At 41.4% G+C, this 15,868-nt stretch overlaps 1 protein-coding gene across 1 annotated transcript in view; it reads left to right on the top strand.

Annotated features, from left to right (window-relative positions):
* Nucleotides 1–6: 6 nt before the first annotated feature.
* Nucleotides 7–15,868, top strand: part of NRD1 (nardilysin (N-arginine dibasic convertase)) — a 28,246-nt gene continuing 12,384 nt past the window's right edge. The window contains exons 1-14 of the mRNA XM_010137677.1: nt 7–92; nt 4,552–4,873; nt 5,062–5,143; nt 5,590–5,743; nt 7,456–7,529; nt 8,772–8,867; nt 9,785–9,907; nt 11,406–11,463; nt 12,464–12,537; nt 12,725–12,794; nt 13,193–13,270; nt 13,696–13,816; nt 13,895–13,953; nt 14,557–14,611. Of these exons, the coding sequence (XP_010135979.1) occupies nt 5,143; nt 5,590–5,743; nt 7,456–7,529; nt 8,772–8,867; nt 9,785–9,907; nt 11,406–11,463; nt 12,464–12,537; nt 12,725–12,794; nt 13,193–13,270; nt 13,696–13,816; nt 13,895–13,953; nt 14,557–14,611 (963 nt within the window). The 5' untranslated portion in view covers nt 7–92; nt 4,552–4,873; nt 5,062–5,142. The remainder of the gene's footprint in view (nt 93–4,551; nt 4,874–5,061; nt 5,144–5,589; nt 5,744–7,455; nt 7,530–8,771; nt 8,868–9,784; nt 9,908–11,405; nt 11,464–12,463; nt 12,538–12,724; nt 12,795–13,192; nt 13,271–13,695; nt 13,817–13,894; nt 13,954–14,556; nt 14,612–15,868) is intronic.

Genomic DNA, 15,868 nt, shown 5'->3' with positions numbered 1-15,868 from the left:
GGGGAAGAGGAGGACCGCGGGGATATCGGTCCTGGTGCCAACCTCGGTGACCCCGACATCGTCAAGTCCCCCAGCGACCCTAAGCAGTACCGGTGAGCGCTGGCGGCATGGAGCCTCTCCCCGGAGGCTCGGGAAGGCTTAAAGGGGGGTCGGAGGACAACGAGCCTCTGCCGTTGAGGCAGCCCCCGGCTGGTCTCTGGTGTGGGATGGGGCCTCTTCTCCCTGTGTGTCCACGGAAAACCAGCCCCAGCCGGCGGGAGGGGCCGGGTGCCGGCTTGACCCCTGTGCCGGGCGCGCCGGCATGGCAGTAACTTCAGGTGCTTGAAGTCGGGCTCGTCTTGGTGACTAGGGGAGTTAGTGGCCCCTCAGTGCAATCTGGAGGCGGGGTGTGTTTGTTCAGAAGACAAGACCGTTTGTGTACAGTGATAGGCTTGGGACTTGTATAAAAAAAAACAAACAGCGCTCGTTCAAGGGCTCTGCTGTGTCGCTACTGTTTCAAGGCACAGCGATACTGAGTTGTTAGTTTGCAGCCCTAGTCCAGGCAGCTCCGTTCTGAAAACATTGAACTGAAGCGTGGAAGGTGTTTGAAGTGTTACAGAGCAGACACCAACTTTAAAACAGCCTGTTACTCTTCTCAGTTTAGATGAGCTATCAGATTTTAACACAAGTGCCGTTTTGCCTGTGTTTTCATTTGTGTATTTCTGAGTGCTACCCCTGAAAGTGCAGAAAAAGATGACCTTCCCTGAGCACAGCCCACAGCATCTGTGGCCTTCTTGAAGTGTGAGACTTGGCTGCGGACACCAGCAGAGACTGAACTCTTTGGATGCTGTAAGGCAGTCATTCTTGAAGGGATGCTAGTATAACTTCTTTCTGTTAGGCAGGAGATTATTTCAACCCTTGTTAAAGGTGCTTTTTTTATCTTTACTCTTCAGGATGTCTAATCTGTGCAGCCAGTCAAGAATCTGCCTAAGCCTGGAACTGAATTTTGGACTTGCAGTGACATTGGCTGGCAGGGAGATTCCTTGCTGGCTGTGCCCATTGGCTTAGGGAGAAACTTACTCCCTCCCTTCTTGCCCTACTTCCTTGCCACTTTCTCTGGATCTCTGCCTGCCTGCCTCCCCTGCTGGCGTTCTTACTCATGCTGCTTTGCAGGAGGCTTGTCTTCCTGCAAAGTTCACAGTTACAGGTGCTGTCAGCTTAGGAAACTTCTGTCTTTGCTGCCTGAAACAGCACAGTGGTGAAGCTTGCGAAATCCTGTAAGACTGTCACTGGCTATCTATTTTGAGGCTCAGGAATCTCCTCTGAGAACTGGAGAGTGTTTGCTCACAGAGTAAGATAAACTCATACCAAAATCCTCCAGAAATCCTAGTGTCTGTGCTTAACAAATTTTTTCAGTTGGAAGCAGAGTCCCATCTTTTCAGGCTGGTCTCCGCGTGTGGGAAGTGAGCCTTTTATCCTTAGGAAGGAGGATGTCAGTATGGCTGAAAGTAAAGCACGCACCTGCGTCTGCTGACTATATACCAAACCTCCTAAAGAAGTGTAATGGCAGGTGATCTGATGTTGTATAGATATACAGTCTGCCCTCTGTTCATGCATCAGTGCAGACCAGCACCGTGGGCTTAGTGTGTCCGGCTGGTGACATCAGTCTTAACTCTGTGGGAAATTTGTATTTTATCTTCTCGAATACAGTGATCTTCAAAACAAGAGAGTCCTGACAGAGATTGCAGAATGTATTTTCAAAAGTAAGTTTGTAGGGACAAAAGTTACCGTCATAATGGAAGTGGGTTTTGCTTGTTGGAGCTATGAGTGAGTAGTTATCTTTACAAAAACATACGTTTTATTAAATTTCATCCTTATATGAAATTTCATGGGCTTGTACTGCTTGGTTTGGGTAATTTGGGAAACAAAACCATCTAAGTGTTTACCATGCATTGATGAGTGTTTCAGTATTTACTTAACTGCTAAACAATTGTCATTGGTACAATAAAAAATTCGATGTGAGAACAATTCCATTCAAACTTGTCCAGGATGTTTAAACAGTGTCTTTAAGAATTTGAATTCTGTTTCATATTTAAGCCTGATTTGTGTCAATACCAGTACAGCTCTTCAAAAAAGCGATTGAGCTATGCTTGCTTCTGTTGCTACGTTATGTGATTGCATATTTTGTGCTGTATTTTGCATGCTAATTGATACTCATGTATTGATTACACTGGTCCTTCTCCGTTAGTCTGAACCGTGGAAAAAGTAAAGAACACCTATGTCGCTTGGTGCCTCTGCTCTGTATAACTGTGTAAACTGTTCTAGATTCTCCTAAAGTGAAATCTGATAGCCTTCAACAGCAGCTTAGTTCAATTGTTGCCTTGCTGCTGGGTGTTTTCTGTGCTAGTACATAACAGCCGCAAGCCTGCAGATGAGTAATGTAAAGTCAGTGTCATCCATAATGGAGGTATGGAGAAGGGATCAAGAGCTACAGGAGACACCTGGGTAAACAGCTTTATGGCAAATCATTCTTCTGGAAGAATAGCACTGTTCTGGTCTCTGCTTTCCGTAGCTATTGATCGCTGGGAGGCCTTTATGGGCCACGAAAACCTGAAGACGACAGTTGGGTGCAGAGGTGAAGATGATGGTGGCTGTGCTTATGTGCTGTAGCAGCAATTACTTGTCACTCTCTGGGGCTTTTGCTCTGAGCTCCCCAGAATCTAAAGCACCCGAATGTACAGTATATCTTATATTTTTAGGACCCCTGTATGCATTCAGAAGTGCCACAGCTGCATAATGCAACATATATGTACAATGGAGACGGGCTTTCAGAATGTCTGGATGGAGAACTTGGTACCCAGGCGTTAATGTGGATCTAGAACTGTCTGTTCCTCCTGCAGTTAGTCATAGCATCTCTGCAAGTTAGACACTATGTGCTGTAGTTTGAACGAGCAAAAATGTGCTTGTGCATTTGCTTGGAACAAATCTGTACTGCTCAGCAGCCCTGCAGCAAGCAGAACGGGTGTGTTCATGATTATGAAACCCTGATCCAGAGTAAGTACCCTCAGTTCCCGTTGGATGAGTGTCACCATTCATAAACCTAACATAGCTATTAAACATTTGTTCTTAGCCTTTTTCATAGACTTGGTAGTCTAAGAAGTGTGGTTTTTCCTCTGCCTCAGAACTGCCTAACTGTTGTCTCAATACCCTCTTTACCCCTTTCCTCCAAATAAAGACCCATGAAATTCAATTGGGAGAGAAGCACTCTGAGTAATTTGTTTGCAGAGCTATAGCAGCGGACCTGCAGCTGTAGTAAAAAGCAAAACTTACACTGACTTCATATTTTGAATTGAAATATTGATAACAACATGTGCTTTTATTGCTGGGAAGCATTGAGATTGCATCGATAACCATCAATGAACTTGTGAGAAACATTTGGATCCATGGAGTTGGAAAACACAACGTGCCTTTTGTGTCTTTTGGGTATTTACCAAGTAGCTTGAGCTGGAAATCTGCTTTGAAATTTCTGCTACTAATTACAACAGTGGTCACGCTGCAAAGTTCTGGTCTGGTATAGACTTGCTCTGTTAACTCAGGTTTTTCTGGGAGTGTGGGATGTGACCGTGGGGTTGTTTTACACTAACCTTTTTTTTTATGAATCAGATACCACCTGTCTATATCATGGTATTTCTTAGGCTGGATCAAGTATTTTCTGGCTCCATTATTCCTGCCTCTCTGCAGCTGGAGTAGGAGCCAGTGCAAGCTCCTAGAGGTCATGCTCTAATTCCACAAATGGTGACTGTTCCTGATCTGATGTGAAACTAATACAGCTGAGAGATCTTTCAGTGCAAAGCATTGGTGCTTGCAGTCCTCAGCCTGAAAGTTGTAGAATGGTGCTGAGCAGACAGCTTGGAGGCAGCCTGGGGGGTGGATTACATATACATGCATGTATATATGGACACACACGTATAAAAAATTCTCTATGTATACACACAGAGAACTCTGTGTGTACTGCCCGGCCAACCCACTGTGACTTTTTTTATTAACGTCCTTATGTCCTCCTGCAGAGGACATCTCTCCCTTCTAACACGTGCCTGTGGACCCCATTTAATAGAAAGCGTTGATAAAATCAAATCAATACGATGGAGTCTCTGGGGCCTATTTAGAGGCAGAGACTAAGATCTTAATTCTGTCATGTAATACGTGTTTCCAAGAGCCCAAGAGGCGTAACATGCTATTAATGCTTGGGTTTGCCTGCTCTGAGTACATGAAGTTTTCTCCACGTGAATGCTGGTAGCTTAAATATCTCACAGAGAGAGAAGTAAAGCCCAAAGCAGTGTCCATGATCTTATGGGGAGAAGAACTACACTGAAGGGCTTTTTTCTTCTTCTTAGAGCTGTTGAATTACTTTGCCACTTGAAACTGCTCAGCCTTTTAGCTGTCATTAGGTTTTCATTAGGAAATCCCGGTTGAAGAGCACAGAACCAATATAGGAAATAAAGAAATTTTCACAATTCTGAACGTTCAGATTTGGGAAATGAGCATATTCATTGCAAATAATTATTCTTCCAGGTATATCAAACTGCAGAATGGCTTATGTGCACTTTTGATTTCGGATTTGAATTACCTGGACGGTGCGCCAGCTGCTTTATCTTCGGAGGAAGAGGAGGGGGAAGACAGTGATGATGACGATTCTGAAGAGGAAAGCGATCAAGATGATGACTCTGGAGCTGAGATTGAAGATGGTAGAGAAGGTTTTGATGATGAGGACTGTGATGAGGAGGATGAGAGTGAGGACAATGATGGAGATAATGAGGATTTCAATGATCCTGATGACAGTGAATTAGAAGAACTAGCTGAAGAGACAAGAAAGAGAGGCTGTACAGAAAAGCAGGTGCGTACTTAAAGCTGTAGGGTGAAAAAAATATATAGGGAGCTTTCTTGTGGTCTGAAGCCTTGTGATTAGGCATTCAGACTAGACTTTCTTTTTATTGTGCCTATTCCAATTGATTTATCTTATATTTCTGTCATTTTCCTGAAGTTTCTTGAAGCAATTTTTACTGAGAGTTGTATTTTCTCTAGTCTGCAGCAGCCCTCTGCATTGCTGTTGGCAGCTTCTCTGATCCTGAAGATCTGCCTGGATTAGCACACTTCCTGGAACATAGTATGTACTTGCTTCCACTTCATCTTCTCTAGCCTGAGTGCCAAATGAGAGCTGTCTAGCTCTGAGTTTCTGGAGTATTTTAGTGTCATTTCCTATTTCAGCTATCCTAGAATTTATTTTCATTAGTTAAATAAATCTGTGATTTCATAAAAACATTGACTTGGTACGGAACTCTTTCTAAGGCAGAAGCAGTCTCATACCCTTTGGCAGACTGTGCATTAACGTATATTAACCTTCTTTGTTACCCGTTAGATGTGGAGGGAAGCGTGTTACCTATGGCTTTAAAAACTCGGATGGAGCTACATGGGTGCTATTTAGTTTGCCTCCGTATGTGAGCTGTGGGTCAGTTGTAGGTAATGCTGTGCTGAAGAGGGCTTGCTGTACCTGCAATTAGGATTCACAAATGAACGTCTCTCTGGTAATTTTGCCAATTTTTTTTGTTCCAGTGGTTTTTATGGGCAGTTTGAAATACCCCGATGAGAATGGGTTTGATGCGTTTCTGAAGAAGCATGGGGGCAGTGACAATGCCTCGACTGACTGTGAGCGGACAGTCTTCCAGTTTGATGTGCAGAGGAAGTACTTCAAAGAAGCGCTTGATAGGTAACGTCATATAAATGGTGATTAGGTGTTAATGAATGCTTGTATGTGCTTCAGGAGCTGGGCTGTAGCTGTTCAGCTCTTCATTTTGGGAGAAGTAAGGCCACTGCTGAATTTCCATAGGTACCCACACTACAGCAGTGGCTATTGAATATAAGGAAGTATTATTTCCCTTTTGGTATGGTGCCGGTTTTTTGAGGTAGTGCCAATATACTGTGTGATTACGTAGGAACAATGTGTAAGCCTTAATGCACGTAGCTTTGTGATTGCTTTAGCACCCTTAAACTAGCAGCATTGATGCCAAGAGAAATCATAAGCAATGTGACGATTGTTCAGAGGACAAGTGCTCCCAGAATCGCAGTGACTCATCCTTTGAAATACCTGTCCTGGTAGAGTTAGGATTTTTCTAACTTTTTTTGTTTCTGAGTGTAATCCTTCATGGTGGGTGGGCACCCTTGAAAATTATGATTCAATGTGTGCCTCAAAAGGATATGTTTCACCCAATCCAGGTTATTCAGTGAAGTATGTTTTTGCTAAGAATTATTTAATTTGCTCTTTTGTGCTGTGGGATATGTTGGGACAACAGAGCTCCACCTGTTGGCACGGGTTCCTTCAATTTACTTGTTCATGGGGGCATGGCAGCTCAGTATTCTTGATGCTGTAACATGTCTCAGGAGAAGGGTAGACTCCACTGCCAGGTTACTTTGATCAAAATACGTTCCTGTGATGACACCAAGAACAAGTATTTGCACATTTTTACCAAGAATAGTTAAATTTTACTTTACTGGGCCAAATTCAGCTTTCATTTGCAAATTAGTCCAACTTTTTTAGATGTTTCGAAGTGTGAAAGGAACAAAAAATGTAATTGCAATCTGTCACTTAGCAGAGGGGAAACGGAAATTAGGAGTTCTACAGAAACCGCATTTCATATGAAGAAGATAAATGGATGCTGGTGATGATTTCTGCTCATTGAAGCACTTGTGGATCTAAAGATTTCAAAAAACAATACCTTTCAGTATTCTTTAGCTAAATGGGTTCTGTAGCCACAGAACTCTGTCAACAATGTATTACTGTTAACCTGTTGCTTCAGCCAGTTCAGTGCATCATTAAAAAACCTCGGCAGATGAGGCAGCCTACTGCAGATCTGTCCCTTTCCATTGCTGTGCTCTCTACGGGTGCAGGAGAAGAGATGGTCTGGATGACAACACGGCTTTTACAGTAGATAAAAAAAAAAAAATCGTAATGGGTATATAACTTTATGTTTCAGGACATAAATCAATTTGTTGCCTGGAGTTAGGAAGGACCTTTCCCTGTAGACGATGTTGTTCCTAATGAACAACCGAGGATTTCCTGTGAAGCATATGATGCTCGTCCTGTTAGAGCCAGGAACCAGGCTAGATGGATCACTTGTCTGATCTGGTATGATCGTTCTTAGGATGTAAAGGCAGATAATCCTGCACCCATTAGTGTCATATCCTACTGTATCCAACCAATTCATTCCCACCCTGTGGGGCAAGGGAGCCCTGCCCTTAGGCTTTTGGTGTCACAATACTGGTTTTTGTCTTTCCTTAAGACAGTGGAGTCAAAAATTACATAATTTGTAATAAGACAAGCAGTTTTATGAACTAAAATAGTAGGTGTTGGGTTTAATTGCTGTTTTTTTCCCTAACTTAAGAGACACTGAAGAGAAGTATATGAGTTTTTCTGTTTCATAGGTGGGCACAATTCTTCATTCACCCGCTAATGATCAGGGATGCAATAGACCGAGAAGTCGAGGCTGTAGACAGTGGTAAGTAAGAGCGTCTCTTCCTGTGGGTTTAGCCCATCTACTTAAAGAAACAAAACCTCTTTTGTAACTGTTCATTGGTTTCCATTCTGGACTACCCTTCTGAGCACTTCAGTCGAGTTCATCGAACTTGACAGAGAGATTAAACTCTCCAGTTTAAGTTTCATGGGTATCCCTGGCTGTTAGAGGAGAAAGACCAAATGTAGTGCCATCACTGTGAGAGTTTACTGTCTCATTTGTTGACTTAGAGATTAATAATTTCAAGTGGCTTGGCAGTAACTGGTAGGGCACTTACATGAACATGTGGATGCCCTTCAGTAAACAACATGCCTGTAGCCCTAGCCTAGCCCCAGTGCTTTCTCCAATTCTGTGTGGAGTTAATAGAGTAAGTTGAGATGATTGAACTTGTCCCCTTATTCTAACGCTTTGATAACTATAAAATCACTTCACAGAAGGATATTGAACCAGGCGTAGGAGTGGAGCGTTCACTTGATTTTTTCCAATATGTAATGAATACCTTCAGACTGCCTATAAAATTTCACTGGTTTAGAGGAAAAACTCTGTTATTGGCAGATATACCAACTAGTTTGAATATCTCTTCCAAGTTGTTGTCTTCGTCAGTCTCTGGCAAGGAAAAGTGGACAGTTTGGTCTTTGAATTTGGCTAAGTGTCCGTATAAACAAGGACCTGTCTTTGAGTTAAGGTGTGCTTCTTTGACAGCTTAAGCAAATTTACACCTTCTCTTGCTCTGCCTTCATCCCACTCCTTCCCATGTATTGACACTGGAGTAGTGTGCTGCCCAGTAGAATGTGTCAGCTTGATGAACTGGCTACAGGATAACTCAGCCAAAAGAACTAGTTTGCAGCTCTGCTGTGCGTGTTTCCTATTACCAGCAAAAACAGGAATGGGAAAATGAGGTTCAAGAAGGTGAATTCTTGATTTTTTTAGAATCCCATGTTTAGTTTAGTGTAAACTGGTTGTAAGACTGCACTTTTGGAAACTATCTTGCCCAGTTTTCAAATTCTTATTTCATTATTAGGCTAGAAGTTTTTCTTTGTAATATATGGGAGAATCAGGTTTGTAATAGTTCTCTGACTCTTTCTGCAGGGCCTGACCCTACTAGTTTATCATACATTAAAACAAATTCCAGGCTGTGGCAGTGTTCGGTTGGGGTTTTTGCTTTGGTTTTGGGGAAAATGACCTCAAATTTTGATGCGTGCCACTGCAAATTCTTTAAATTAACAGAGTATCAGCTAGCAAGACCCTCTGATGCAAACAGAAAGGAGATGCTCTTTGGAAGTCTTGCCAGGCCTGGACATCCTATGAAGAAATTTTTTTGGGGTAAGTTGTGAATTTGTGTTCTGAAGCGGTGATAATACTTGAACTTTTAACCACTTTAAAGATGCATTAATGTGACCTATCTTATCACAGCAAACACTAGCCTTACTCGGAAGTATTAGAGCAATTATTTACTTTACAGTAAAGTGTACAGTTTGGGAATAAAAGCATCTGTGTGCTTAAAATGCTTTTCATTCTGGTACTGCTTTTTGCTGATGTTAAAGCTAAGTTGCCCTTGGTGTATAATCACATAACTTTCTGTTAAATTAAAGGTGGTGCTCTCAGGTCATCTCTGTCTTGCTTAAGCTTGTTTTTTGTGATTAAAATTTCCTGGAAAAATAAAGTATTTCTGGATTTATGTCTAAGGAGGGTTTTCAAAGTAACTAATTCACTGTTGACTTGCAGAAGTTGACTTCACAGCCATGTTAGTGGAGCAGAAGGGAAATTTGTCCTTCCTGTCCTGGACAATACAGAGTCTTAGCTCCCTCACCTTTGTGCTGGTGAGCCTGTAATTGCAGTGTGGTGGGTAATAGCATTAGCCAGCATTGAAATGCAGGTAATTGTTATAAAATACTGCAGTGACACACACCGTACGTCGTATTTCCCCCTCTTTTTCTCTCCCTGTTCTGCAAGTTCCAGTGGTGAGTGAATAGCTGGCAACACACAGTGAGCTGTGCGGTGCCACGCTACTGGTGATCTAATAATGTAGGAGCACTCGGTCCTTCCTTGTCACAGAAGTATTGATTGTCCTCATAATAGGAACTAGAAATCGGAAGATTTCAGTTAACATTCCTTTAACTCCAAATTACTATTAGGTGTTGTTAATGCACTTAGCATGATTAGATTCGGTACCAGGGGAGGAAAAGAAATTCTCAGTATATCTGGTCTTGACGTGACTAACGACCTTTTAATGTTTGCAGGTAATGCGGATACACTCAAACATGAGCCCAAAATGAACAATATTGATACCTACACCAGACTGAGGGACTTCTGGCAGCGCCATTACTCTGCTCACTATATGACTTTAGTTGTCCAATGTAAAGGTAACATCGGTTGTTCCTTAAAAACAGGCTTGTTGCTGCTGGTGGTGTAGTGCTTTTGGCACCAGTTCAGCTGTAGCCTGAGCCGTTTTACTGCATTGTCCGGTCCTACAGGAGGTGTTTGTATGTAGATTTTAGCCTGGTTTCTGGATGAAATGAGGCTCGAGCAATTGTGCTGTGTTATTGTCATCCTGCCACTTCCTGAGAAACTTCTAACTGGAACAGTTGAATAGGGTCCAGACCAACACAGAAGGGAAAGTCTCAAAGACACATTTTAAAAAAGAATCTTGTAGGAATGTAGAGTCAGACCAGTTATATAACTTAATGCTCCTGGTTTCTCTGCCATCAGCAGTGAACCTCCACAGAAGATGATGGGGAGATGGGGACTGAGTCTCCCAGTTGTCTTGTTCTGTTTGGGGCTCTTTCAAAAGAGAACTGCAGACAGAACACATTTCTGTAGGAAGGATAGAGGTTCTAAGTTTTTTCCCCATAGACTGAAAATTTCTGTGCAAATGGAATTGAGTTTAATCTCAGCAAAGAACTTCAGACCTATGAGTTGTTTCTGCTGAGAAGAAGAGAAAGAAATTTCTTAGAAGTTAAGCGCATAGTAGAGACCTGTGGTGAAAATAAATAGTTGCGTGTGTTCAAGCTGGGTTTGTGCTTAGGGGTTTTGTTGAATGGTAGAACCAATTACAGTTCCCACCTGTCAAATGGAGATGGCACTAATAGGGGTGGTGTTTCTTTTCTTTTGCTACGCTTTTATTTTCTGTCTAGACTGTAGACTGCCTAGGGCATTGAAGGCCTCTTGAATAACCATTTACATAGTGATGGATGGCAATGTTTCTTCTGGTGATTGCGAAGAAAACCATGGCCAGCCAGGCCAACTTTGTATTTCTATCTCTGTTAAAACAAAAGGCACTTTGAATTCTCCCCTCACCCTGTCCCACCTTTTTTATTGTTGTTGATTAGCATACGCAGCATCACTTTGTGAATTCAGAATGCTTGCTTAAACAAGCAATTTCCCATCGATCATTTAAGAAAACCCGTGAACTTTGGTTGTTGACACACTTCCTTCAGAAAAGAGGATGGGGAGAAGGAATTCTGAGCACTGCAGGCCTGCATTTGGGTGTGAACAGCAGTGTGTATAGTCCAGAGTGATGGAGTGAGTCTAGCAAGTACTAGTGATTTTGTAGATCCCTAAGTCAGTAATTCCTTTTCACAGTCACACTAGATGCTACTGAACTTTAAACCCCAGTTGCAGCAGCCTGAGATTTCAGCACTATATACAAAACCAGAGCGATGACCAAAGAGATGGGTCAGTGGCTATTAAGAATTGGCTCAAACCAACAGCTTTGAAGCTTGTAATTTAGAACTCTGCAATTTTAAAATATGCTGACTTGCAGCATCTCTATCTTAGCTCACCAGTTCAGTTATTTTGAAGAATTTATCTTAGATCTTCAGGAAATTGCATTTTATGGGTTTCTTTTTCTCCTCTCCTTAGAAACACTGGATACCTTGGAAAAGTGGGTTACAGAAATCTTCTCCGAGATCCCAAATAAGTAAGATTCTTTTGATGCCTAAAGGTCTTACAAATTATAAAATTATCTGCTCTTAAAACAATGGTTTTGGAAAAAATAACCCTTATTGGAGAAACCCAGGAAATGAACATTTGTTAATTAACACCTTTATTCAGAAAAAAGAAGGGAAACTTTGGAAAGTCAAGACTGGCATTAATTGTTTCAGGAAGGCTTTGTTTATGTTTAACAATTATTTAGCCTGCAAGCTGTGTGGTGCAGACTTGCAGTAATGTTTGCTTAGTATGTGCTGATACCTCGATTTTATCATAGATCATTCAAACCTACATTATCATTTTATGTTGCTTGTCTTTGCTTTGTGTGAAAAATAATTAGCAGCGACATAAATTAACACCATATCTTGAATTTAATGTCATCTTTGGGGTGGCAAATGGTTAGAACTTTTTGTTTTCAATAGTTCACTCCAAAGTGCTTTCTAAAAAGGGGGTTCCACAAAAGCATTGCAAGCTCAAAAAGCATTTTATTTCCCCTTTCATTTTCTGCTTTTGCAAGGTGTTTATTTCTGTGGTGTATGGAAATGTGTTTGTGTAAGTCTAATGCCATACCGAGACATGTTTGTCTCTCCTGACACCATCCTCCTCGTTGGTCTGTCCCCACAAGACAATCCATCAGGATTCTGTGAATTCAGGACCAGTGTAGGAAGTTGTTTACTGTGCTTAGCTTTCCTTTCCCCTGTTGTGAAGGCAAGCGTTTTATTGTTACCGCCTTGGGCAGAAGGAGAAGGAGGAGGTGATGATGGAGGGTCTGAATCTTGGGGAATTACTCTGCTGTGTGGGCAGAGTGGGAGGGAATGCCAGGTCCGGGCTGGGCACGTCCTGGGCTGCACTCTTTGTTAAGGGCCCTTGTCTGGTGTACTGCCTGTGTCCTCTGTCACCTCAGAGCTGTGGATGCTCGTGTCTTGTGATTACCTCTGTGTAGCCTTGAAACCTTGCCAGTAACATCACACTTTGATTTTGCGTTTAAGTGGCTTACCCAAACCCAGCTTTGGCCATCTGACTCAGCCTTTTGACACACCAGAATTTCACAAGCTTTACAGAGGTGAGTAAAGTAGGTGTGTTTAAATGCTTTGAACACCTAGCTTGGTATTGTCTCTGTGTGATCTGGTTGCTTTGTAGAATAACGGTGTGCTTCTGGCAGCTTTTAATCATCCTTTCTGCATTATGTTAAATTTCTTATCTATGGCTGATCGTATATATTTATATTCAATAAATTTATTTGTGTTCAGTTGTTCCAGTCAGGAAAGTTCATTCACTAAGTATCACTTGGGCACTTCCACCACAAGAACAGCACTACAGGTATGGTAGTGCTGCATTTTACTTCTTCTGTGTTTATGCTGAGAATAATTTATTGACTTTCACACCAGACCAAAGATTCTCATGGGTTTGTGTAACGTATTACTTCGGTTCAGCTAGGGGAATGTTTTTAAAATTAATTAAACTGATGCAGGCATGTTTCCTTTTATAAATTGAGTGGATTTGGTACAGAGCTGATTTAACGTCATCCCTCGCTGACTCACATCAGTCATTATGTTCTGAACTTCTACATTTTTAGCTGCTTATCCTCATGCTGCCTGAAAGTGCAAAACTTACCTTGAAAAAACAGTGAATATTTTGGTGTTTTTTTCTAATGGTTGAGTCCTTTCTGTGAAACGTACTACCTCCTGGCTTTTAATGTCCTTCAAATTTTCTTTTAGGGTGAAGCCACTTCATTATATTTCCTGGTTGGTGGGACATGAGGGCAAAGGCAGTGTTCTTTCTTTCCTTAGAAAAAAGTATGTATGTTTTAATCAGAGTAATTAAACGCTTTGCTATTATTAAAATAAAGGCAAACTCGTATTTTGTATATATGTGTTTTCTATGTATGTAAAAGCAGCTCAAGTCTGTTTTTTTGTGTCAGCATTTTGTAGTGATATTCTTTAAATATGTGGTAGACCCAATTAAGAAATGAGTGGTTTCTGGTCTGTGATCCATGAGTCAGCAGCATCTGTGACTGATCTTTAAGAGATCTTCCAAAGGCAACTTAACTGTTTTCCTTAAATTCTGTGTCCTGAGATTCACATCTTTATGCTGGAACAGCTTTGTGTGAACTGAAAACAGGTTGAAAGCCGTTGAAGTGAAACTATGATAATGCTAATTGTAACTAAGCTCAAATAAAGCTCAAGTGAGTAATCAAGAAGTGCCTTTAACTCTTCCATAGATTTTGGGCTCTTGCATTATATGGAGGAAATGGTGAGACAGGATTTGAACAGAACTCCACTTACTCCATCTTCAGCATTTCGGTGACTCTGACAGATGAAGGTTACAGGCACTTCTATGAGGTATGGTTTACTGCAACTTGACTTTCTTACTGTTTTCTTAACATCTGGAAAAACTAATCTGTTCCTTTCTGCGTGCAGGTGGCCCATGTGGTATTTCAGTATGTGAAGATGCTGCAGAAAAGAGGGCCAGATAAAAGGCAAGTGTTCGCCACTACATCAGATATTGGCGAGATTATCCTTCTCCATTGCCCATTTATTCGTAGTGTTTGCACTTTGTATGGGGTTACAACAGCGTAAGTGGTGAGTCAGTAGTAAAAATTGTCTGTGAGGGAAATGCCTCAGTTAAAAAGGTTTAAAAATCAGTTTGCTAAATGTTTGTGCTTGTTTCTTGGTGCTTTTAGTTTGGTTTATTGTGATCCAGTTTCTAATTTTAATAAGCTGAACTAGTGTCGATGTAAGGTGCACTTTTGTATTTATTTAAACAGATTTGTTGAGCCAAATCTGTGGAAGTCAGGACTGTAGTGGTCTGCTGCTAGCCTTAATGTTATTTTGGTATCAGATTTTGACTCTGTAGTTCAGCTGTCCTCTTTGGAAAGGAGCAGAACTTCCTGCCAATTGAGAAATGCCCTTTTGGATGGAAGGGAAGTGCGTGTAATACCAGCTTCTGTGTCTTGTGCCTGAATGAGTCACTGAAGACATGCTTAAGGCCTTTCCTAGAAGACTGCCTTTTTCAGATTCTCAACAAATGCTGTGGGGAAGTGGAGGAAGTCCACTTTTATTCTCTTCTCCCTCCTTTACAGAATATGGGAAGAAATCCAGAAGATCGAAGCTAATGAATTTCACTACCAGGAACAGGTATTCATCCACTGTTTTGTGTTGATCTAGATAAACCATAAAAAAGGTTTCTTTTTAATTTTGAGACACATTTCCAAAGTTCTATTAAACCAGAAACAGATTTTGGACTTAATGAGGCTGTATTTGGCTGAAGGAATTTGAATTCCAAGCGGAGAAATATTGTGACATTTTCCTTAACAGCATTAAACATTACTTTTTTCATTCTCTACCTGGTATGTTGGCTTTTTCTCAGTTGTAATCATTAGGCCCTTGTGTGTGAAGCCCTGTTGATACCGCTCTGCAAATTGTTTTGAGCTTTTCAGTAGTTTTGCCTAATTTCAGGTTTTTTTAAATTGTCTTACACTGCTGATTTCTTGGAATAGAAAAGCAGCGTTCTGTGAAACGTGTGGCTTGCTGGTGACCTGGCCTCACAAAGGCTGCGATGCTAACGACCCCCTTGTCGCACAGTTCACTGTGGGTTGGTGTCAAGTCTTCCATGGCTCGCTGGAAGAGCAGTTAGCAAAAAATCTTAATTGTTTTTGTTAAAGAAGAGAACACAATTTAGATAAATTTGAGAGGCCTCCCTTCATTGACTCTTCTTGCTCTCACTACATTAATCCACATTCTGTTTCTTATTAGGTAACTTGGGTTTTTTTGAATGGCACTAAAATTTCCGTTTGGGAAAACGGATCCATATGCTACACACATGACTTGAGAGCACCAGTGAAGTTATTTGTTTCTTTAAGGTACACGGATGCAGGAAGGAGGAAGAAAAAGAAAATATTGAAAGTGGAGGTTGTTTTTTTTTCCCAGATGCTCCAAGTATTTTCAGACTCTCTTTAAGACCGACTAGGTCTCATCAGGATGCTAGAAATGTCATTTTTAGCAAATCCTTTCATCTGTAGCTCTGCCTTCAAAATAGCTCATGGAGGATATTGAGCGTCTTGAATCGCCTTTGAATAACAGAAGTGGTATTTGCAAGTGATGCAGACAGCAGGGACTGGTTCCAGCAACCCTGAGTGGTAGATAATAAAGTGGTGAATTCCTTTGGTAGGAACAAGTTTACACTGGTTTACAAGTGCAGTTTTTTAAAGTCGTGAGGGTTTGTTTTGGTGGGTTTTTTTAGTGGAATACAACTTTTATGAATTTGATAGCAAAGTTCAGCTACTACAAAATTACAACAGACCGTCTTCTAACAAAAGCTTTCCCCAGAACAGTAGAGAAGAGCTAAAAATCTGTGAAGGATGGTTGTAAAGTGTTTTGGACATAGCAGGCATG

Source organism: Buceros rhinoceros, unplaced genomic scaffold (genome assembly GCF_000710305.1).
Source record: "Buceros rhinoceros silvestris isolate BGI_N320 unplaced genomic scaffold, ASM71030v1 scaffold22196, whole genome shotgun sequence".
Classification (NCBI taxonomy): Eukaryota; Metazoa; Chordata; class Aves; order Bucerotiformes; family Bucerotidae; genus Buceros; species Buceros rhinoceros.
Note: the sequence above shows the minus strand (reverse complement) of the source record. Positions and strands in the feature narration are given on the sequence as shown.